Source organism: Diabrotica virgifera, chromosome 4 (genome assembly GCF_917563875.1).
Source record: "Diabrotica virgifera virgifera chromosome 4, PGI_DIABVI_V3a".
In the NCBI taxonomy this organism is placed as follows: Eukaryota; Metazoa; Arthropoda; class Insecta; order Coleoptera; family Chrysomelidae; genus Diabrotica; species Diabrotica virgifera.
Window position 1 is genome coordinate 219,445,658 of NC_065446.1, and position 26,634 is coordinate 219,472,291.

At 31.2% G+C, this 26,634-nt stretch overlaps 1 protein-coding gene across 2 annotated transcripts in view; it reads left to right on the plus strand.

Moving 5' to 3' along the window:
* Window positions 1-2,615: 2,615 nt before the first annotated feature.
* The window catches only part of LOC114326803 (deoxyribodipyrimidine photo-lyase), a 46,378-nt gene continuing 22,359 nt past the window's right edge, over window positions 2,616-26,634 (plus strand). The window contains exons 1-3 of one of the 2 annotated variants that reach the window (XM_028275251.2): window positions 2,616-3,084; window positions 14,987-15,186; window positions 23,377-23,740. In XM_028275251.2, coding sequence (XP_028131052.2) covers window positions 2,730-3,084; window positions 14,987-15,186; window positions 23,377-23,740 — 919 coding nt within the window. In that variant the 5' untranslated portion in view covers window positions 2,616-2,729. The remainder of the gene's footprint in view (window positions 3,085-14,986; window positions 15,187-23,376; window positions 23,741-26,634) is intronic. The other variant, XM_028275249.2, reaches the window with a different exon arrangement.

Here is a 26,634-nt window from a genome sequence, read left to right on the forward strand (position 1 = left end):
TCAGGGACACTGTTTGAGTCAGGCGGTGAGATTCTTGTCGCCTCACCCGTATTGAGAAAACACAAGTTATCCTCCTCCAAAAGATCTGCAAGACGATTGCCGTTCGGATTGTTAGATGATGAACCCCATAAAGAATGTTGGCAATTCAAGTCACCTATGAAGAAAAACGGTTTATCACACATTTGAACCAATTCTCTAAAGATCTCCTTACGAAAACGAACATCTGGTGTCTTATACGATCCTATAATAAAAATTTTTTCAAATTTGATAATGATAGCCTGCCATTTTTCAGGCAAGTGAATATGTGAAATGTCTATCCTATCAGCTGCCAGAGACTGATGAATAAGTACAGCTATTCCACCCCATCCATCAATCCTATCATCCCTATAGCAGTAAAAATTGGGAATATGCAAGTGCTGTGAAAATTTCAGATGTGTTTCATTTAGAAGAATGATATTAACATCATATTCGTTAAGAAACACCATTAGATCTTGCTTATTGTTAAAGAAACCATTAATATTCCAATGCAAAATATTAAATATCATAACTATATATATAATTTGTTACTATTATTATTTTTTTTTATTTTTAATATAAAAAATAATATATTATATTATCTGTAAGAAATAAATGAAAATTCAGTCAACACTACTTTTACTAAAATTAGATGTATTATGTGACTCATCAAAACCTGCAAAATCCATATTATTATCAGAGGTTAAATCAACGTTTTTTAAAAATACACTATCCTGAGAATGTACACGATTGCTTGTTAATGAGAGTGCAAAACTTGGGCCTTGTGATCCCGTATACTTTTGTGAATCATTTAATTTGTTTAAAATCGGTAATCTAGGTAAATTTCTGCTTAGATCCTCATTTAATAGAGCTTTATGCGCCTCTTTGTCATAACTAATGTCTTTAAGAATTACTTTATTTTTCCTTTTAACTGGGACCACATGACTTTGACTCTGGAAATGGGGAGTGGAGGATGGGGATTTTTGAAGTGCTTGAGTAAATGCTCTGGGTGAGCTGGATAGTAAAGAAGGAAAATCCCTACTTCTCCTCTGAAACATTCTCGAATTCTCTGGCTTTTCCTTAATTGGGGGAAACAGCTTGGCAGCTTCAAAAAAGGTGAGATCTTGGAAGACCATTACTTCATTTATCTTTTTCTGTCTTTCGAATTCTTTGCAAATTTTATTTGTGGCAAGGTGATCAAGATCGCAGTATAGGCATTTTGGTACAGAAACTGTGCAGCTTTGTACTGTATGTTCATCGGAACATTTCGGGCATCTTGCTTTTCCCCTGCACTGTCTTTGTGAGTGCCCAAATCTTAGGCATTTGAAGCATTGCTGTACAGGAGGGATGTATGGATCTACTGTTACCAAGTTTGAATATATGATTATTTCTTTAGGGGGAGTTCTTACGTCAAAGAGTAGTTGTACAGTTCCTGTTGGAATGTATGTAACGGTCCCACTGCTATCTAAAACTCTTCTGTTAAGTCTTCTGGCCGATATAATTTTCACGTTTTTTTGTAATTTACTGTCGTTAACTATGTTTTCCATTGAAATATTTATACTTACATCTCTAATAATACCCCTTGATGTTAGCATTTTTTGAGGTATATAAGCAAGAAATCCTTTCTCAAGGATTTCTGTACTATTTAGTACCATATTTGCCTGTTTGGAGGTGTTAAAAATTACTCCAATTCTATTCATGCCTTTTCTACTAATTTCTTTAATTCCAGTCGTACCCATTGTATGAAATACTTTCCCAATATCCATAGGATGGATATTTCCTGCTTTTCCCTTGTCACTCTCTATCATAATAAGGAATGGGCCGAAGTCAGTGTCCTTGTATTCAACTTTTCTTCTACTAATATTTTCAATCCTAGATGATAAGTTATTAACTTCTGTTAACATGATCTGATCGTTTTGGAATTTATTTTTTAAAGCACAGAGTTCTTTTTCTATTAAATTAATGTTATTTTTATGTCTCGGGGCTAGCATGTGTATGGAATTTAAAAAATTTTGCGAGTTCAATGAAAGCAAAGCATAGATCCCGCCCCCTTTGTCAGGGGGGCCGGGAGAGTTAGTGTCCATCTCCTAAGCCAGCCTCTACTCTACTATACTACTGCTACTATGATTATATAAAGGCAAAACTTACAGAAAAGTCCTTAGTATTTCTAATTCACTACTAACGTATTATCCCGTTTTAACTTTTAAATTAACTACTAAATTAATGTTCAAACACTAACTAACTATATCTACAGTATAATTACTTAATTTATAACAATTTTAACGCGATGATTTAAGATTTTTCCACCTCAAATCGGTTTTCAAACTAAAACCACCAAAAAAAAAAAATCAACCTAAATGTTAAATTGCTGGTTGTCCGTCACCGGAGTTGAAAGGGTTAATAATTAATTCACAAGTGACAGTTATAATTTTGGTGGGAGCGTTTTTGGCAGTTTAAAGTTTGGCGAGAGCGCGAGTTTAATTTTTAAAAATTTGACTAATACTATCTAGATGCCGCCACTAACGTCTGTGTATTACTAATTGCATAGCTGCCAGGAACTTCTAAATGTCATTTATTAGTGTTCTGACATGGTTCTGTCACTGTCACATTATTAGATAAATGATAAATAAAAATACCAACATTCTTCAGAATTTAACCAGTTTTATTTTAATATATTTTAAGGCGATTTAGATTTTATTGAGTATACAAATATAATGGCATCATTGAAACCAAGAAATTCTAACGGCAAAATATTACTGGATCAGCTAACCAAAGAGTATTTTATTAAAAATATTCTTTGGGCTAGAGAAGCCCAAGGAGAAAGTGTTGAAAACTTCGAATTTAATAAAGATCGCTGCCGAGTTTTATCGCCTAACGAAAATATTAAGGATAAATCAAAAGGAATTCTATACTGGATGTATCGAGATTGCCGCGTCCAGGATAATTGGGCTTTGATTTTTGCTCAAAGATTAGCTATAAAGAAGAAGTTACCACTACATGTTTGTTATAGCCTTAAAGACGCACATGAACAATATCCAACACAAAGACATTTCAATTTTTTTATTGAAGGTAAGTGTTACATTAATTTAATTTTGTAAATAAATCAATGGTTGCATTCAGGAGACGAAAAAATGAGGGAACAGTTCCCGATGGAGCGGTAACAGTTGTGTTTCGTCTTGTGAGCGCTCCGCTCCCTAAATTCGTGACAGCTTCAGGGCCGGATTTAAGAGGGGCAGCTGCCCGGGGCCCCCATAAAGTGCCAAACGTAAAAAATCAGCACATTATTTACATAGAATAATTTTTGTCAACCAATGAGCTGTCATATTTTGTTACATGGAAGGTTTCACTCCTGTTAAAAGGCTTTTCATATATTTGCCAAATCATGGTCATACAGCAGAAGATATATTTAATTCTCTAATGACATTCTTGCAAAAACATGATATTGATTTGAAAAACTGCAGAGGTCAGTCCTACTACAACGCATCAGTTATTAGTGAAAAATACAATGGTGTTCAGGTTAAAATTAGAGAACATAATATTTTGGCGTTATGGATTCCATGTGCCACCCACTCTCTAAATTTAGTTGCAAAAGCGGCAGCTAAGCTTTGTCCTGCTGCCATAGCATTTTTTGATGTCTTAGAACAGCGGTTTCCAACGTTTTTTTAGCTTGAGGCACACTAACTTAAAAACTGGTTCAGCCACGGCACACTTGGGTAAATAATCTCTATAATGATAGTGAGTATAATCCAATTTTGTGGCACATATATAATAACTAATGTGGCACAAATAACTACAGTGTATAATGAACTATAAAGTTGGGTCTTTAAGCAAAAGCAACACCGACCGTGGCAGAAATATTATTGTTGCTAAAAGAGTAACTAATACTACGATATGGTCATCTAGAAGTGATCCCGCAAAAGCGCTATTTAAAGATTATAATCAGAAGGGGCATTATCCAAAATTTCAGAAGACGATGAGCAACAATTTAAAACTCGTAGCGATGCAAATGGTTTGTGTAATCGAATGTGTTTACCAGAAAGAGGAATATTTGCAATATTTTGGAATGAAATCTTAGGAGGACAAACAACACGAGTCATATTCTCCAAGATCCAAATATTGGTCTTAACCCTCGTAAGGCGGTGCTTAGATTCTTACGTAAAAAAAGGTGCGGGGTGCATTTGCACCCGGTCTGTATATCCATTTTTTTATATGTGAACGTCGGGAAAATTGATTTGAAAGATAATTAGGACTTGCTTATTATTATTTTTATTTATTAAATAGACAGGATCACCTCATTACAGCATTATATTTTTAACATTATATTTTTAATCTAATTCATCTTATAACTACTTACTTTAAAATACATTACTTACAAAGAATTCTAGAGTTTACTATAAATCATGGTTTTAAATTGATTTAAACTTAAATTAAAAGGATATATATCACAGTGACCATTTAAAAACCTTAAGGCCCTATCAAATGGATTATTGCAGGCATAATTGGTAGCATGAAAGTTTATATGAAAAAGTTCAAAAGATCTTAGTCTATGCTGTGGAATATTGAAGCTTATTTTACTTAAAAGTTCTGGACATTGAATTAAATTATTTAATTTATAAATAAATATTTGATTGGTACTCACCGGAGGGACCGCAGACGTTCGGATACAATTAGCGTCTCTTTGCAAATACAATGACGTCGACTTTGCAAAGTAACAAGACACTTACTCAACACACACACTACACATTACACCTGAGTTAGTGATAAGTTATACAATTACGTGGCTAAAGGTTCTAGTTCTAAAGTGTTGTTAGATTTAATCTATCTAAAATTACTTTTTTGTCTATATTTGCAACTGGAATTCCCATTTTGTAACCGCAATACCTAAGAAACTTATTCTGAACTTTCTCAATAGAATTGATATACTGGTCATACATAGGAGACCAGACTAGCATGCTATATTCTAGTTGAGAGCGTACAAGAGAACAATATACAACTTTCATTACATCAATTGGGAACTCACTACAGTTTCTTAATGTAAATCCAAGAAGTTTAAGCTCTTGTTCACAATGGATGTAACCATAAGATGAACGTAAACCGTTATCATTTCATAAACTGTGACTTGTACATAATCTTATGCAGCGTTGACAATAGACTTAAATTTTACGTAACAAGACAAGAACAAGACAGGTATTTTGATTGTCAAATGTCAAAACGTTATTTATGGGTTATGGGTTGATGTAAATAAATGAATACCTACATGTTTTTTTTTTAATTTGTGTGCATTTAACAAAAATATGGATACATTTGGTTTGACTTGCTTACCATTTTATTGTTAAGGAAGATTTAAAAAACAAATAAACCAAAAAGAAAAAAAAGGAGAGTTTATTAGGCTTATGAATGAAATGAGGTTGTATGATGCAGAGTGGTTTTTTACTTATACAAGGATTTTTATATAGGTACATTTTTAAAATGTTTATCACCTTTACTATATTATAAGAAGGGCTTTGAATGCACAAGCTGAATTAAAAGTTCAATATCCACGTTCTCCATTTCATTTAATTTGGCAATTTAATTTATTACCAAAACGCGAGATAAACATATCTATGGGGTAAACAAAACAAACCATAAGTAAACTGACTGACAGAATCCACCTGTTTGAATTGTCAAACTCAATTGATCACCAACATTAAAATACAAAAAATACTACAGTTGTCCTTAAAATTCACGTAATTCGAACATAAAGTTGAAACAATCTCAACTTTATGTAATCCTTATGTTTAAACGTAAGACAACCATAACCATAAATTTTATGTTTACCCATTGTGAATACTTACATTTGATTTCTACATGTTCAACTTTATGAATTAAATTATGTTTTACATCCATTGTGAACAAGCGCTAAGACCTTTCAATGTAATCTGTGAAATATGGTCATTGAAATTAATGCTTTCATTAAAAGTGATGCCCAGGTCTCTAACTTGATTTTTATAACTTAAGTTAACATTATTCATAAGATAGTTTGAGTCATATGGTGTATTCCCCCTAAAAAAACTGATATAATAGCATTTATCGATATTTAATGTAAGATTATTCTGTATACTCCAGTCCCATAACCTGTCAATATCCTTTTGCAATATATGTATGTCAGCTACAGATTTTATACATCTATATAACTTTAAGTCATCTGCAAAAAGTAAAACTGACGATTCAAGGTTATCAGAAATATCATTTATAAAGAGATTAAATAGTAATCGTGAACAGTGGCCTCCTTGGGGGACACCTGATAAAACCTCAAATGATTCAGATAGGAAATTAAATAGTTTCACCCTTTGTTTTCGATCCTTTAAAAAACTTGATATCCATTCTATGACCTCCTTAGTAAATCCTAAATTTAGGAGTTTTGCAAGCAAAATGTCGAAATTGACTCTGTCGAAGGCCTTGGAGAAGTCAGTGTAGACTGAGTCTACTTGTTCCTTCCTCTCCAACGCCTCCAACAGATCCATTTCATACACTGCCAAGTTAGTAATAGTGGATTTCCCAGCTGCAAACCCATGTTGAATGATAAATAATAATAATTCTTTACATTGCCAATATAGTTGATTGTATACTATTTTATCGAATAACTTTGGTATTGATGATTGCTTAGAGATACTCCGATAATTTTTTACATTATTTTTGTCACCAGCTTTAAAAATAGGTGATACATAGCTTTCTTTCCATCTAGCAGGGAAGGAACATGTGAGCAAAAATAAGTTAAACAATAGATATATTGGTTTGAATATTGTAAATGAACAACGTTTCAAGAAATAATTTGGAATACTATCTGGTCCCGTTGAAAAAGAGTTTCTGAGTTGACATATACCATCATAAATATCAGAGATTTTAATAGTATACAAAGAAATATCTGCACTTGAACATGAGTCCGCTTTGGGCAATCGGCATGTGGATGAATCATATACACTAGCAAAATATTCGGCAAACAAGTTAGCTATGTTTTGGGCATTATCTGCCGTTTGGTTATCAAGGTACATGTGATTTGGAATATTGTTTGATTTTTTTTATCATTAATATATCTCCAGAAATGTGCTGGATTATATTTTAGGTTGTTACCAACAGTTTTGATATAATTAGAGTGACATTTTTAAGTTTCTACTTTACATTTACATCCAAATCAGAAAATATCAAGTAATCTGTTTCAGACTTTGTTTGTAAATATTTTTTGTGACTAGTTTTCTTTGAAATTATTAAATTTTTTAAATATGGGGAAAACCATTTTGGAAAGTTAGAGCTTTTAATGAGTTTTCTTGGAATAAATTGATTAAAGACAACATGTAGAGTTTCATAAAACTTTTGTACAGCAGACTCAATATCTAATTCATAAAATAAGTTGTCCCAATTAATACTGCCAAATAATCATTTATCGCTATATAATTTCCATCTCTGAAGTCAAAATAGTATTCTTCATATGTTAGGTTAATTTTAGTAGTACATAAATAGCCCAGTAAATGAACGGGAAATTCGGCGATACCGTGTAATTTTCAGGGTCAACTCCGAATTGCATGAAAATTTGGATTTAGGTTATACTTACCCTCCACTTCAAAGTTGAAATTGTGCCGTTGGTTGCTTTTACTTGGGGGGTGACAGTCACCCCTTGTAGGGGGTGAAAAAACATACGTTCAAGATAAGACAGGAAATGGATAAATTGACTAATTTTCAGCAACTTTTGTTCTATAGAGTTTTTTACGTAAGTCAATACTTTTCGAGTTATTTGCCATTGAAAATGTTGATTTTTCGACAAAAAAACTACGTTTTCAGACTGTTTTTCGAAAATAACTCAAAAAGTAAATATTTTATCGAAAAAAATATCCTTAGCAAAAGTGTAGCTTATAAAAAACCCAAAAAATGGTGTATCAGTAAAGTCTATCAATCAAATAAAAACAAAGAGCTTATGTAAAATACGTTCCTATTCGTCTAATTCCAAATCGAATATTTCAAGGTGAAATCACCGAAAAATTAAGCACTTTTCGGGAAAAACCCATTTAAACTTTTTTAAAGTGTTTATAAAAAGCTTTGTTTTAATTGTTAACAAAAGTTTTAGCATTAAAAATAAGTGAGTTACGCTCAAAATAAAGTTGGCCCTCTTTTTTTTTGTAAAAAAATCATGAAAATCTCGCCGTGTTTAGCTCCCCAAATGAAATTAATCGCTACCGCTTTACAAACAATTTACTTACCTATCTATTTTTTATATGGTCTGTCAGTCTCACCGGTTTAAAGTGTTTATTTTTGAAAGGGTTATAATTGAGAAAGCTTGAATGGGCCACTAATCACGAGTGTATGCAAATTTTGAACAGCCATATCTTAACCAATTTTTTTCTTACGGAAAAACAAAATGAAACTAGCATATTTATAATAGCAAAACCTACATTTTTTTACTCTTTAAGATTTTTCTTATCACTAATACTTTTTAAGTTATTTTGAAAAAATGAAATTTTTCAAAAATTTTTAGAATTTTTTTTTTACTATAAAACCAAATGTTTTCAAAAATAAGCACTTTAAACCAATCAAACTTACAGATCATATGAACAATACACATACAGTTAAAATAGATGGTAAAGCCAAACGATTAATTTCATTTAGGGTGCTAAATAGAGGGAGGTTTTCACGATTTTTTTTACCAAAAAAAGGGGCCAGCTTTTTTTTCAGTGTAACTCGTTTATTTTTGATGCTGTAAACTTTTGTAAAAAACAAATAATAAGCTTTTTTTCGATACTTTAAAAATGTTAATAAGGTTTTCCCGAAAAACGCTTCTTTCTTCGGTGATTTCGCGTTGAATTATTCGATTTGGAATTAGACGAATAAGAACGTATTTTTCATGAGCTACAACTTTGCTTCTACTCAATTTGTAGACTTTACTGGTACACCATTTTTTTCCTTTTTTTATAGGCTACACTTTTGCCAAAAATATTTTTTTCGATAAAATATTTACTTTTATGAGTTATTTGGGAAAAACGGTCTGAAAACGTAGTTTTTTTGTAGAAAAATCAACATTTTAAATCGCGAATAACTCGAAAAGTATTGACTAACGTAAAAAACTTTATAGAACAAAAGGTGCTTAAAATAAGTCAATTTATCCATTTCCGGTCTTATTTTAAACACGCTTTTTTCACCCCCGAGAAGGGGTAAATGTCACCCCCAAGTAAAAGCAACCAACGGCACAAATTCAACTTTGAAGTGGAGGGTAAGTAGAACCTAAATCCAAATTTTCATGCAATTCGGAGTTGCCCCTGGAAATTACACTCCAAAACGGTCATTTATTGGGTTTTTTTTTTTGAAAAATGGCTTTGGCAGAGCCAATTTATTGGGCTAAAAAGATCAAATGTGTAAGCTATATGATTATTATGAAAAGGCATTAGAAGGTCTGCAGCTGGTTCTCCTTTCACTTCAGATATGTTTGTAAACATTAAATCTAAATATGTACCCCTATCATTTGCATGTATGTATTACTTTTTGAAAAAAATTATAAAAAGAAAATTATACCATGAAAGATAATTTTACAAAGTACTCATTTCTTCTTAAAAAAAAATTATTATCGTTGCAAGACAAACACATGAAATTTTTCACAGAGTGAGCAACACAAAGTTTTTACACTTCTTCTTCTTCTTTCTCATAATCCTTAGTGCCCTTCAGGTCATCGGATGTCGGGTTCCGCCTTTCATCCATTTCTTCCAATCACTTCTATTGGTGGCCAGGTTCTTCATATCCCTCATCTTTCACCTATATCCTGGATCTGGTCCATTCATGTCTTCCTCGGCCTTCCCTTTTTTCTTTTGTTTCCCATTTTGGCTTCATGTACCTTCTTTGTAAGTCTTTTTTGCTCCATTTGTTGTTTGTGTCCAAACCAGCTTAATTGTTTGTTTTCGATCTTCCTCATTATCGGTTCTTGTTCCAGCTCTCTTCTTATATCTTCATTCTGAATCTATCAAATTTCGTAACTACGGCTATTCTTCTCATGTATTTCATCTCGATCGTGTTTATCATTGATTCATGTTTCTTTTGCACAATCCATGTTTCCGCCCCATATATCATTATTGGATTTACTATGCAAATACGGATACCGTCATCTCCGAAATAGTTCAAATGTCCTGATATTTTTATGCTATCGGGTTTAGTTGACTTGATATGGATATTTCTGTTTCCACAACTTCGATTTGCTGGGAGAATGTTACCATTAAAATCGAATTGTTCAGGGGATCTACACTGTTCAAATGATTCAGCCATTTTAAGAAAGTAAATTCTACAACTATCTATAATCTATAGTATAAAATCAATAACAAAAAGTTACATTTAAAAAGTTCACTACGTACTAAAAACATACAAAATATACCAAAATTCAACAATACCAATATACAGGGTGTAACAAAAATACAGGTCATAAATCAAATCACATATTCTGGGACCAAAAATAGTTCGATTGAACCTAACTTACCTTAGTACAAATATGCACACAAACAAAGTTGCAGCCCTTTGAAGTTTCAAGATAAAAATCGATTTTTTCCGATATATCGAAAACTATTAGAGATTTTTTAATGAAAATGGACACGTGGGATTCTTATGGCAGGAGCATTATAAAAATAAATTATAGTTAAATTTGTGCACCCCATAAAAATTTTACGGGGGTTTTGTTCCCTTAAACCCCCCAAACTTTTTTGTACGTTCCAATTAAATTATTATTGTGGTACCATTAGTTAAACACATTGTTTTTAAAACTTTTTTGGCTCTTAGTATTTTTTCGATAAACCAGTTTTAATCGAGATGCGGCTTCTTTTTTAATATGTTTACATAAAATTTTTATGGGGGTTCTGTGCCTTTAAACCCCCCAATTGTTTGTGTACGTTCCAAAGAAACTATTATTGCGGTACCATTAGTTAAACAGAATGTTTCTAAAACTTTTTTGCCTCTAGTATTTTTCCGATGAGGCACGTTTTATCGAGATGTGGCTTCTTTTCTAATATGGTTCAAAATATACCTCAAACTGTAATTTATAAAAAAAATTTCATATTATTAGCGGGTCTCTACAATCGTACGTAACAGTATACAAATATGTGGTGGATTTGAAAAATATTCAAAATATCTCGATAAAAACTAGCTTTTCCAAAAAGTACTAAGAGACAAAAAAGTTTTAAAAACATTGTGTTTACCTAATGGCACCACAATAATGATTTAATTAGAACGTACAAAAAAGTTTGGGAGGTTTAAGGGAACAAAACCCACATAAAATTTTTATGGGGTGCACAAATTTAACTAAAATTTCTTTTTAAAATAATCCTTCCATAAGAATGCCACGTGTCCATTTTCATTAAAAAATCTCTAATAGTTTGCGATATATAGGAAAAATCGATTTTTATCTTGTAACTCCAAAAGACCGTAACTTTTTTTGTGTGCATATATTGTTGTGATCTGCTTTCTATTACTTTTATTTTAATTGAGTATTTATTTACTTAATTATTAAATTGACACAAATCATACATAAACAATTAATAAAAATTCTCAGGGTGCCTTTTTGTCATAAAAATTAACTAAAATTATCTTAGGTTATACTTATCCTTTCTCGTGGCTTCAGTATCTCTTAGTTGATCCTTATCGGATAAAATAGGAAAAGGAAATAAATAGAAAAATCATAAATAAGCACATACAAATACCTTTATTATCAAAAGCAATGCTCTGAAAATCTATCAATTAAATCCTGTGGGCATAATTGTCCAAATGAAACTTTTACCATATAATTAATCTAATTTAAACAAATATTTATCGCTTTGTTCCTGATACCATTTATAAAATAAACTAAACAAAACAAATTTAGGTATTTGCAAAACTACTTATACTTCCTATTAAATTATTGAAATGTTGGAACCTTAATTCATATGCTTTTACGCAAATATTTTAACTTCTGATTATAAGGAACATCTATCACATAAGTTATTGACTGACCTTTTTGATTCACACACAATGATGCCTCCTCTTGACCCAAACAGCTCTTCGTTGTTGATTATGTTAGGCTACCAATCAAAGCCCTCTCCGTTCTCAGCATCAATCCAGCAGCATACCAGCAACTATTTCTCCAAAACACAAGCCAGGTCTGCTGGCTTTTGACCAGTACTCGTTCAATAAACTCCAAAACTCTCTTCTCTCTTTCAATAATAATCTCCTGAGACCCAAGTATCTTTTTTTACTTGGTGTCACAAATCATTTTAATAACGATAATTCTTGTAACTTACTCTCTTGGACTTTACAGAATCAAAGAGGTATTTTTTCTCGATTTGATTTGTCTCTCGTTCCACTTTTCAGCTACTCTCCACTAACAAACAAAACCACTAGTACTTGCTTCTGAAACTCTACGCGAAAACTTTCGACTGCCCTTCTCGGATGCCCGCAACACAATAATCTTTCCTTTCCAAACTGTCATTCAAAACCTCTCTTTCCCCCTTCCAAATTGCCAAGACAATCAGAAACATTTCTCTTTTCCATTCGAAAAACCCAACCATTCTTTCAAACAATACTTCTACTCAAACTAATCACTTTTCGGAAATTATACAAAGATTCTTGTGTTTAAACAAACAGACTTAAAATTCCAAATCGCTCTACCTTTATTTTTCTAAAAACTAATAATTACAACTACCTGTGGATTTTACCTTCTCGTAACAAACAATCCTTTTAAATTATAATCCGAAATAAATTGTCATTTCACTTCACTGTATTTACAAATGTCTTTAAGTCTTCAGGGAAAAACTCATTAAAGAAACCCACTGCGTAAAAGCTACCTTCTACTAAATAGTTACAAATCAATATACAGGGTGTATCAAATTTATGTGCCCGCGTTATAATTAAAAATTTAAATTTTTACTCTATCTTTGATTGATAAAGTGATACATAATAATATGTACTAAGGTAAGTTAGGTTCAATCGAACTATTTTTGGTCCCAGAATATGTCATTTAATTTATGACCTGTATTTTTGTTACACCCTGTATATATCACAAAACAAGAGATCTGTTTAACCGAGTTAAAGTTATATTGATAAATAAATGAAGTTGAAATCATTATTAAGAATCTAAAAAACTACAACTGTCCTGGAAGTGATTCTATAACAGCGGAAATGTTAAAATATGGAGGAGCACAGCTGACAAACAAAATACACAAATTACTAAAAAAACATATGGGAAACGGAAGAACTACCAATGGAATGGAAGCAAGCAGTGATATGTCCTCTTTATAAAAAGGGGGATAAAGCAGAATGTCAAAATTAAGGGATGTGGCACTATTAATACTAGTAGCAACTTAAGTTGTAGTTACAGTCCGTAAATGCTCAAGCATGTTAAAAACCTGTTAACAGCACTGATGGTAAAACTTTTTAGTTAAAAAACATTCTGTGATGTAGCACTTTAAGAGGATGGGTACGTATTTTCGGCTGCAATGCTATTCAAATGGGGATTCATTTTTTTCGAATCCTGAGAAAACTAATAAGTATTTTTGAAAAATTTAAACGCAGAATGAAAGATTACGTTATTGCCGAGGGCCGAAAGTCCCTCAATACTTCTATAATGTTTATTTCAATAAGTTACAGGGGTGAAAAACTAAGAGAAAATGTAGTGTGATTTTTAATTTCAAATATCTCATTCAAAAGAAACTTTATTTATTCTAAGGGACTTTCGGCCTTCGATAATAATTAATTTAGTCTTTCATTCTGCTTTTAAATTTTTTAAAAACATTTATTAGTTTCTTCAGGATTCGAAAAAAATGGACACCATGTCCGTGGTGATATTTTCCAAATCGAACATTCGCTATCTTTGTCCTACAACGCACTGAGTCAAATAGAATATGATGACAGTGTATATATACAGTGTATATATATCAAATATTTTAAATATTTGACATGGCACCGGGAATATTTTGAGTTGTTGGTTAAATAATATTGATTATTTCATTCATAGGAGATTCTGACCAATAGAAAGCTACAGAAATCTAAATTAAATTGATAATTTTTGATAATTTCCCGTCGTCAAGTATATTACGTCAGATGCCCTTCGTTGCTACGAAAAAATACATTCAGTGACATTAATGACAATTAATGTTTTAAAAATTATAAAAGTGATGACTTTTAACCGTAAAATATTTATAACAACTGTGTGTTTAATTGTACTAATTTGTACTTATATAAATAAATTACAATAAAATTTTGGTTTTGAACAGTTTTATTCATGAAATAATCACAACAAATTGCACTCGATCTCTAAAATTAATATAGAATTTTTGCCCTCGTGACACTTTTGACAAAATTAAAACTGTCAAAGTGTCACTCGGGAAAAATTCAATAATTTTAGAGCTCTTGTGCAATTACTACTGATAATGTATTTGATAAATAATTGATTTAAGACGTGAACTTAACATAAAGTAATTTATTGTTTGTTATTTATGGAAGATCCAAGCAGACATCAGGATTATATTCTGTGATCCAAGTATTTTGTTGTTAAAGATTTTCAAAATAATTGTAAGCGTTCCATAGTAACAATATATTATTAAAAAATCACTTTAACACTTTTCCTGTTTTCTCGATTGAGTATTAGTTTTTGTTGTACATATAAATTATTACAATCACTGAATACATAGTTAGTGAAAAAATTATCACATTTATTAACTGAATTAATCATTTGCAATTATACAAATAACAGTTATCCAAGAACATTCAAAAGCCATTCTAATTAGTAATGTTTACATATCCATCACTGTGTGAATTTTACTACACATAATTTGCCGTGTAAAGACAGGAAAAGTAGGGATAGCCGTAAAATATTTGCGAATTATGTACCCATGGCCTTAAGGGATTTTAAATAAAATATACCTTTTATAAAGGATTTTACTAATTTTTTCCATATATTTATGTGATTCGATGGCTCTATATTAATTGATTTTTTTAGGTTTAAAGTTTGTTCAAAAAGAATTTCAACAACTGAATATTGGATTTCATCTATTGAATGTGTCACCAAAGGAATTAGCAAAATTAATTGCTAGCAATGACATAGGGGGAGTTGTGTGTGATTTTAGTCCTCTTAGACACCCAAAAAAGCTCCAAACTGAATTGTTAAAGAGTCTACATAATGAAATACCAGTAGTACAAGTAAGGTTTTATGTATAGAAATTAGACACAATTTGATTTATATTTGTACAATGAAATACATACTCCAAAAGATTAGTGCCATTCACCATTGGCGTGCATACGGGTAATATGACCCGTATGCATGCCAATGGTGAAAATAAAATTCTTAATTGTATGTCAAAAAATGCGCAATAACTACCTCTTACCTATGTGTAATAAACCTTTGCGTGTGGAAGCGCTAGAACCTCCCTTAGAACTCAGAAGGCAATTTTTATCTGAAAAGTTTATTCTAAAATCCTATATAAAAGATCCAATATTAAGTAAGAAAATTTCTGCATCAAACTACTTCGATTTAACAATACAATATTGGTCTAAAAAAACCTCTCCCTCCTTATGTTCAGCATTTCGTAATACTTGCAATATTAGCCATATTATTAAAAAGCCACCTCAACCGGATTTCTTTCAGGCTTTAGAAACATCAATAATTCTAATTCCCTCATATTCTGAACTTCACACACTTAGCAAAACTACCCTTAATGATTATACTGCAAAATACCCTAATCACCTACAAATATATACCGATGCTTCAAAACAAAGTGATGGTGTGGGCTGTGCTTTTTATATACCATCACTAGATGTCAAAGAAAAATTTAAAATGAATTCCAATACATCAATATTTTCAGCAGAAACCATAGCTATCATAAAAGCTTGCCAATACGCCGAAAATAAAAATCTAAAACAAATAAACATATCCGACTCATTATCAGTTTTAAATTTTTTTTTTTTTTTGCTTGGACTTTAGTCATTCAGCCAGTCTCAATCAAAAGTAAATGTTTTAAAGATATTGCCAATTAGTGAAACATGGTTATCATAATAATGTTACACTTTTTTACTTCTTATTTACCTACTTATTACAGCTAATGTACATACTATGTTAATAAATATTATGAATATATTATACTACTTAATGTTTATCAAGAACACCATAGTGTATACATTTTACAAATAAAAATATTAATGTTAATATTAAAATAAATGCATTATTTTTTGTATTTTTTTACTTTTCTTTTTGTTTTGTTTTTTGTTTTTTTTTCTTTTGTCACTACGATAAGATGTCAACCCGGTTCAACCCCTCGGAAGTTTAAATCCTCTTAGTGATTTTTTTTCTTTAAATTTTTTTTTATTTTTTTTTGTATTTTTTTTTGTTTTTAGATTATTTTAGATAGTAGTTTTTTTTAATTAATTTAATCATTTTTTAAATTTTTTTTGTTTCATTTTTTTTATTTTTTTTTTAATATTTTTTTTAAACATATTTTACAAATACTTAGAACTAATTACAATATTTTACTATCCGACAAGAAAGATACCAAACAGTCAAAAATTTTCTTTTTATTCAGTGACAGAATAAAGAGAATATTTACAGGGAGTGGGATGTTCTGGTCTATAATTCTTTTAATTAGGTGATTGGTTAGGTGTTTATGCTTCTTGCATTCAAAAAATATGTGGTTCAAGTCACTTTTAACCTCACATTCTTGGCAAATATTTGAATCTAATATGTTTATTTTAAATAAATGTGCAGGATAACATGCATGTCCAAATCTAATTCTACTGATGGTGGATATGTATTTGCGAGGGAGGGTGAAATTCTTATACCAAGGTTTTTCCGGAATAATCGGTTGTATCAAACTGTATTGTGTTGTTGATATGTTACAGTACCTTTCCCAGTGTGTTTTCTAGTTATTCATCTGTTCAGTTCTTAAACAAGCAAAAGCATCTAGAATGCAGGGCTGATATTTGGTTACTGTTCTATGGATGAGGGAATTTTTAGCTAATTGGTCTACATGTTCATTATGTGTAAGTCCTGAATGTGCTTTGATCCACATAAGTTGTATTTTTTGGGTGTGTTTATTAATTTCAAATAAGATTTTTTTTATTAAGAAAATGTATGGATTAGAAGTACTACAAGGTAGTTGAGGTGTTTGAATAGCAGTGAGCACAGATAATGAATCAGATAAAATTACTGCAGAATTATAGCATACTAACTTGAAATAAATTAAAGCCTTATATACCGCCGCAGCCTCGGCAGTAAAAATGGAGAAATTTGAGGGCAGTTTAAACATTTTTTCTATAAATTTATCTGGAATATAAAAGGCACAACCAGTACCATTTGAACTTTTGGATGCATCTGTATAAATACAAACAGATTTTGACCAGTTTGTAAGGTAGTTGTTTAAAACAATACTGTTTAATAAAGAGTGCTCATGATAACTATTAAAAATTCTGTTAACGTAAATCCCTACATGAAATAATTGAAGATACTATTATCTAATCTAACAACTATGCAGTGTAATATAGTATTCACGGGGATTAAAGCTCATATTGGACTCGAAAATAATGAAAAAGTAGATCAGTAGGCAAAAGACAGCATTTTCAGTGGCGAGGAAACATTGAATGATATTGGACTTCAAGAATGTATAACCATAAGTAAAACCAGATTACATGATAACTGGAAACTTCAATGGAATCAATACTGTATAAATTGTCCGACCATGTATACTCTTTTACATCCGAAAATCCCGACAGATTATTGGCATTAAAATTTAGATTTTTCAAGACACGATATGGTTATTATCTCTCGACTAAAATTTGGCCATGCCTGTTATCCCGCACATCTATATAAAATCAATATAAAACAGTCGGATTTGTGCGAAAATTGCAATACAATAAGTGACTTGGATCATATATTTTTTGCATGTGACAAATATGTGACAAAAAGAAATTTGTTGAATATGCAGCTATTGCAAGAAAACGTTTATCCCCCATATAATCTAATGAACTTAATAGCTTTGAACAAACCGTCAATCTTTAGGATTCTTCTAAATTATGTTAAGTCGTTTAAATTGAAACTTTAGATTATAAAATTAGTCGTGTAAATTAATAATACCCCGTATCCCTACTTAGTATGTGGTTAGTCACCCTGAACGATCTGGATGCGAAAAGTTTTTTTCTCTTACCTACCCTGGATTGTTTTTGTAATGGATTCGTTGCTGGCTAAATGGGCGCAGTTCCCAAAGGCCATAAAAGAAAATAAAAAAAAACTACCTCTTAAAACACACCAAATTTCATTTGCTTATCTCAGCCAGCTTTATAACCGGACATATGTTTATAAAGCAAACTGTCATTTCTTTTTCATGCAGAATTACCCCTAAAGTTTGTCGCGTTTATTTAGAAACACCCTGTACTGATGAAGAACATGGCTAGTTGTTAAAGTACCTAACTTTTTTATTATCCAACAAAAGTGAATGAATTTTTATACAGAATGTTAAGAAAACCTGAGGCTATAGTTGGGTTTTAATTTCAGTATTTTGTAAGTGCTAGAGTATTCCACAGGGTGTGGTGAACTTCAAGAAAAAACACAATTTGATTGACATCCGGTATACAGTGACAATCTAGCAACAATTTTACTACAGCGATATTGTTAACACGTTAAGCGACAGACACAATATTGAAAAATTGCCCTTCCCCAATGCCAATGCATGTCGTCATAGCAATTTCGTCAATACACAGCGGTCCCAAGGGACCTCCATTGTGTATGAGGAACTTCCTACATCGGTCCCTAGGGCTGCCATGGCGCTTAACGTGTTAAAGAATAAGGCTATAACATAGTGTTGCCCAAAATTGGTCTTGGTCTTGCAGTCTTGGTCTTGTTCTTGCGTTTTAGCAAAACCAAGACCAAGACCGCCTTATTTTAGCAAGACCAAGACCAAGACTGACCGTGCAAGACTTGAGCAAGAACAAGACTAAGCCTGCGAGACTCTTGCGTCTTGCAGTTTGAGTGTCGTTTTATGGAATAATACAGGGTGTAACAAAAATACAGGTCATAAATTTAATCACATATTCTGGGACCAAAAATAGTTCGATTGAACCTAACTTACCTTAGTACAAATGTGTACATAAAAAAAGTTACAGCCCTTTGAAGTTACAAGATGAAAATCGATTTTTTCCAATATATCGAAAACTATTGGAGATTTTTTATTGAAAATGAACATGTGGCATTCTTAGGGCAGTATTATTTTAAGAAAAAATTATAGTGAAATTTAGACAACCCATAAAAATTTTATAGGGGTTTGGTTCCTTTAAACCCCCCCAAACTTTTGTGTACGTTTCAATTTGATTATAATTGTAGTACCATTAGTTAAACACAATGCTTTAAAAACTTCTTTGTCTCTTGGTACTTTTTCGAAAAGTCAGTATTTGTCGAGACATTTTGCATATTATTTGTCAAATCCACCACATATTTGTATATGGCCACATATATGTTATGTTCATCTTTGATATAGTCCTGTCGCCAGGGGGGGTACAACGGCCTCGTTAATTCAGATGGACTTACTCAAGTTTTTTTTATGTATTTTGACCCGTAGAACACGAATTTTTTGGGTAACAGTTGATCCGGATGTCGATAAGATTGTTATAGACCAAGAACTTGAGGAATCAAATAACAGCGATTTTTGGCAAAACAAAACAATATTTTGTATTTTTTGGGCCATTTTAAGTAAAAAATATTTCTACAAGTTTTTTCGTAGGATGCACAGTTTTCGAGATAAACGCGGTTGAACTTTAAAAAAATCGAAAAATTTCAATTTTTGAACCCGAATAACTTTTGATTAAAAAATAAAATAGCAAGTCTGCTTACCGCATTTGAAAGTTTAAGTCAAATTATATCGGTTTTGATTATTTGCATTGGTAAAAATTTATTTTTTTATTGTTTAACAAAGCTATAAACACGTAGGGTTTCCCGTGCTTTTACATGCGTTTTAACGCATGTAACGTAGAAATAGTCTTGATTGCACTAGTACCTATTCTACCTACTCGTTCGATTTTAAATGAGAAATCATAGAAACATCACTCACGCACTAGTTGTTTGTAGCTTTGTTTAGCAATAACACAATAAATTTTTAGCAATGCAAATAATCAAAACCGACATAATTTGACTTGAACTTTCAAAGGCGCTAAGCAGAATTGCTATTTTATTTTTTAATCAAAAGTTATTCGGGTTTAAAAATTGCAGTTTTTCGATTTTTTGAAAGTTCAACCGCGTTTATCTCGAAAACTGTGCATCCTACTAAAAAACTTGTAGAAATATTGTTTGCTTAAAATGACCCAAAAAATACAAAATATTGTTTTGTTTTGCCAAAAATCGCTGTTATTTGATTCCTCAAGTTCTTGGTCTATAACAATCTTATCGACATCCGGATCAACTGTTACCCAAAAAATTCGTGTTCTACGGGTCAAAATACATAAAAAAAATTTGGGTAAGTCCATCTGAATTAACGAGGCCGTTGTACCCCCCCTGGCGACAGGACTAATATGGCTAAGTACGATTATGGAGACTTGATAATAATAGGAACATTTATTTATGATTTACATTCTTAGGTATATTTTGAACCATATTAAAAAAGAAGTCACATCTCGATAAAATATGCCTTATCGAAAAAATACAAAGAAGCAAAAAAGTTTTAAAAACACTGTGTTTAACTAATGGTATCGCAGTAATAGTTTAATTGGAACGTACACAACCATTTGGGAGGTTTAAAGGAACAAAACCCCCATAAAATCTCTACGTAAACATATTAGAAAAGAAGCCGCAACTCGATAAAAACTGTCTTGTCGAAAAAATACTAAGAATCAAAAAAGTTTTAAAAATATTGAATTTAACTAATAGTATCACAATAATAATTTAATTGGAACGTACACAAAAGTTTGGATGGGTTTAAGGGAATAAAATCCCCATAACATTTTTATGGGGTGCACAGATTTCACTATAATTTTTCTTTAAGATATTCCTGCCATAAAAATGCCACATGCCCATTTTCAATAAAAAATCTCTAATAGTTTTCGATATATTGGAAAAAATCGATTTTCATTTTGTAACTTCAAAGGGCTGTAACTTTTTTTATATGCATATTTGTACTAAGGTAAGTTAGGTTCATTAGAACTATTTTTGGTCCTAGAATAGGTGATTTAATTTATAACCTGTATTTTTGTTACACCCTGTATATTAGTTCGGGTATATGCTTAGAGACTATGAGATACAAAAAAATATGTAACAAAAATTTGAAAAATTGAATTTATCCGCATTATGAACAATACGATGAACATACATACCGAATTAAAAATATGAACACTTATTTGTTGGATACGTACTCAGAGGTCATAATAAATTATTATACAATGTAAAAATAAAATATTTCATTCTTTCCTAATATCAGACGACGCCTTCGCTCCGAAATTAATTACAATTGAGCAATTGTCTAGATTTTGAGAATAGCAACCTTTCATAAAATAATCTTCTTGTGTTGTGTGTATAATAATATCGCATTGAAACTTTTAAAGAAGTATGTCGCCTATAAGGTGATAAAAATATAATACGAATACCATATCCACTGTTACGGACAACCACTCAATTGTTTTTCCTTATTCATATCGTAAAGACTAAACATCCTACTGATAAACTGTTTGCAGGGTGTGCAATTAAATATTAGATCAATCGGCCAAACAAAATTTTTTGCTGAAAAAGCACTAGATAAGATAATGCCTGGCTTCCCTGTATAGTCCATTCGCGCACGGTAAAATGTTACAAAACCTTCAAATTTCAAAAAAGAGATATTTATTATTATATAAAAAGAGATATTGGCCGATGTGTGATTTTGCCATTGTTTTTTTATTGTTAATGAAGAACTTATGCGAGGATGGGCGATCGGGCTGCATTAAAAACCAAAAAACAATGTTTTTTAAAATGAAATAAACAAATTACTTATCGACAACTGATAAATAAAGTTTAAACTTCAGTTTAAGCACATCGAGATTTCTAAAATAATATTTTTTACTTATGTTTTTGAGCCTTGAAAATCTTCATTTTTCAATTTTTTTCAGTTTTAAATTGTTTATAACTCGGAAACGAATAACTTTAGACAAAAACTACAAAAGACCTTTTTTGTTCCATATGATTCAAAGAACCTAAAATAAGTCTGCCAGGGCTGAAACAATTGATTTTTATAATTTGTTTAATTTTTTTTTAAATTAAAATAGAAATAGCTCAGAAATTACGGCATTTCGGTATAGGAAATATTACATGAAAATTAATTAGTAGTTATTATGGTTCAAAATGCAAAAATATACAGGGTGTTCTATTCGAAATACGAAAGTTCATTATATTTTCAAAAAAACGCAAGATCTGGCAACAATCTGTAATTACCACTATAATATCGTCCGCATTAGAAGACCTTTACCCACCAAATTCTATAAAAAACGTTCAAGTCGTTTCCGAGATATTTGAGGCGTTCCATTCATAAAACTCACTCTGTATAAATGTTATATAATTAAACTGCGTGTATTACTTTGTATTAATTCTTGTTAAAAAAAAGTCAATCTTAAAATTTTCAACTAATAGCAAACAAAAATTATCAACTAATAATAGTGTCAAAGCTATTGCGTACTGTGCTGTAATTTAATTTGTATTTTTTTTTATTTTTTATTTGAATAAATGGCAAATTGTAGAACTCTTTTATTCCATTTCATTTCATATACCTAATGTGAGAGTCCATCAATCCCTTTCTAGACAGATAATGTTCTTTAAAATACAGTCAAGTTTATGTCATTTGCTTGTTTTTTTTTGTGTTTTCACCATGTTTTAGCACATGTCAGGTTATTAAATGCAAACGTTTATTAAGAAACAGACTGACTCCTGTGGGACATGGTAGATAGCCCAGTTAGTTAGAGTATAGGCAGGGATAGTTTAGATCGTGGGTTCAAACCCACCTAATGTGAGTTGTTTATTAATAAATAGCAATGTGCTAGTGGGTAACTGCGAGACTTGCAAGACTCTTGCTGCAAGACCAAGACCAAGACTGGGAGTGCAATACCAAGACCAAGACCAGGTGTAGTGGTGCAAGACCAAGACCAAGACTGTCCAAGTCTCGTCTTGGTCTTGCATTTGGGCAACACTACATAACATATTAAAAAAAAAAACACTAAAATCGGACAACAGGTTTAGGAAATTCGAGACATCAAAAATTACCCATTTTTAAGGTGGTGCGTTAATTTCTTGGAGTAGTGTATAATCCATTCCTTTCTTTTCAATCTGTAAGTTTTATATGCAATTTTACTATATGATGTTTCTGGAAGTATCAATATATTTTTTTATATTTCTAGGTAGATGCCCATAATATTGTACCTGTATGGATCGCATCAGACAAACAGGAGGGCATGGCTAAATTTCTGCGTCCTAAAATATCAAAAAATCTAGATGAATATCTCACGGGATTCCCAAATATATCTAAACACAAATATTCAGGAAAACTAAATTTACAAAATGAAATTGAACTTGACCAGGCTGTAAACTACTACACTCCAAAGTACGATGTACCTGAAATAAAATGGGGCGATGGTCCAGGTCCTGAAGCAGGGCTTACTATGTTACGTAAATTTATCGTAGAGAATTTAAGAGAATATGGAAATACAAGCAATGATCCGTCCAAAGATAATACTTCAAAGCTATCTCCATGGATCAATTTTGGTAAATATTAAAAATGAATAAACATTTGCAATTTCGTTGCAACCCGAAACTGCAGTCGTATTGTATTTCTAGTTCAATCAGAGAGAGTACAGCAAGCATCTGTACCGGTTTCAGGGCTTCTTAGCCCCTTATCAGGAGGTACATATGCTCTTCTCTCTGACTAAAACAGGATAATACTCCGCGTGCAGTCGCGGATTGCAACGAACGAAATGGTAGGGATGCCATAGCGACATCTGCAAGAACACTTTAAAATTTTCAATCTAATAGCCCATAAAATGACATTTAAAATACCATTTTATATCCTACCAGATTAAAAACAATGGAAAACCTTGTCTGGTTACACCATCCGAGGCTTCTAAAAATGCAAGGCATACGGATTCTGAGACTCTAGGAAGATGAGGGAATTTTACAATTTATAATTGAATGGGTTAAAACCAAAGTGGTGTAAGTCATATTTTTGAAATGATGTAAGCCTTGCTTTATAATCTTAATATACAGGGTGAGTCGCCTCTAACGGGACGGAAGATTACAGCGAAATGGTAAAAGATTTGAAAAAATTTTTAAATTAGTAGTTTGTAAGTTGATAAAATCTACATTTTAAAATTATTTTGAAATATACAGGGTGTCCCAATAAATGGCGGCGTATCAAAGTTATATTTTTTCTTATGGAATACCCTGTATTTTATTGCATTTTTTAATTGTCCGCAAAAAATAAGGTATAGTTTCATAAGGCTTCCCTATACCTATGTACAGAGTGTTCTGAGTTATGGTGACTTTTCTAAAAATGTAAGGTTTTAAAAGAAGGCTTATTCTCAAGTTATTTAAGAAACTATGAAAAAAATACTTTTACATCTAAATAATTGGATATTGATTGAATGTATTCCATGATTAATTATTACAGAATTATTTACAGGGTGTTCAACATTTACAGTTTCATTATTGGATTATTCAATGTGCCATATGATGCTTATTTTAATTAGAACACCTTGTATATTAAAACACCATTATACTAAACGGAGTCACCTCTTTCGAATGGTATATGGATGTCCTATACCTAAGTCTAATAGTGTTTGCGTAATTTACAATTATTTAAATTCTTAATCTGTAAATCGAGTTTAAAACAAAAGATGTATCTCATTGTATGACATCGTCATTTTATGACAGTACGGTCTGGTAATTATCAAAAATATAAACATTCGTGTATGATATTCAAATTTAATTGTTTCTAAAAATGAATAATCACGTTATCTACGAAAGAGTAGACATGGTACTTTGCATTGGGGAGTGTTTGCAAAATTGTATCTTACCTTCTTAAGTTTACGCTCAAAAGTATCCTGATAGAAGACACCCCAAAAAGGACGATTTTGAGAGATTTCAATAGATTCCGTGCTACTGGTAATGTTATATACGGAAATTAATGTATACGGAAAGTTAAATAAAAATAAACCAGTTATTTGTGATGACGTCAAGGAACTTGATGTCCTGCTTTCTGTTACGGAAAACCCAAATACTAGTAAAGAAAAAATTTCGGGTGAATTGTAAATCAGTCAAACGACTGTTAGAATACTTAAGAGAAACCACTATTATCCGTATAAAACTCAACTACACCAGTATTAGACCAAACAGGACTATGATAAATATTTAACTTATCGTTTATGGACTTTAGACTTTAGATCCTGATTTTTTTAATGTATTGTATACAGACCAATATACCTACTTTTCATAACAATGGTCTAGTAAATAGACATAATTTTCATTTCATTATGATACAGTAAACAAACATTTATTTCGTACAGTTTAAAATCGAGAGTGACTATAAATATTATTTTTAAAATCAATTTACCGTTTCAGAAAATTGTAAATTACGCAAAAACTATGACTTCTAGTTATAGAACATCCCTATACCATTCGAAAGAGGAACATGTGCTTAGTACAATAATTTATTAATATACATGGTGTTTTATTTAAAATGAGCATCATATTATGACACATTAAATAATCCAATAATGAAACTGTAAATTTTGAAGACCCTGTTAATAAATGTGTAATAATCAATCATGGAATACATTAATTATAAAATAATTACCAGACCGTACTGTCATAAGGTGACAATGTAATACAATGCCATTAATTAACTACATCTTTTGTTTTAAAATCGATTTACACATTAAGAATTTAAATAATTGTAAATTACGCAAAAACTATGAGACCTAGGTATAGGATATCCATATACCATTCGAAAGAGGTAAAATTGTTTAGTATAATAATTTATTAATATACATGGTGTTCCGTTTAAAATAAGAATCATATAACACATTAAATAATCCAATAATGAAACTGTAAATTTTGAACACCCTGTAAATAAATGTGTAATAATTAATCATGAAATACATTCAACCAATATCCAAATATTTAAATCTAAAAGTAATTTTTTTATAATTTCTTAAATAACTTGAGAATAAGTCTTCTTTTAAAACCTTACATTTTAAGAAAAGTCACCATAACTCAGAACACTCTGTACATAGGTATAGGGAAGCCTTATGAAACTCTACCTTATTTTTTGCGGACAATTAAAAAATGCAATAAAATATAGGGTCTTCCATAAGAAAAAATATAACTTTGATACGCCGCCATTTATTGGGACACCCTGTATATTTAAAAATAATTTTAAAATGTAGATTTTATCAACTTACAAACTACTAATTTAAATTTTTTTTCAAATCTTTTACCATTTCGCTGTAATCTTCCGTCCCGTTAGTGGTGACTCACCCTGTATAGAACTCTTCAAAGAAAAAGTGGTGTAAGTTTTTACTGTAATATTTACTATATTACTGTAAATACTTACACCAATTTTCCTGATGAAAAGAGGTCTATTTATCAAGGTTATAAAGCAA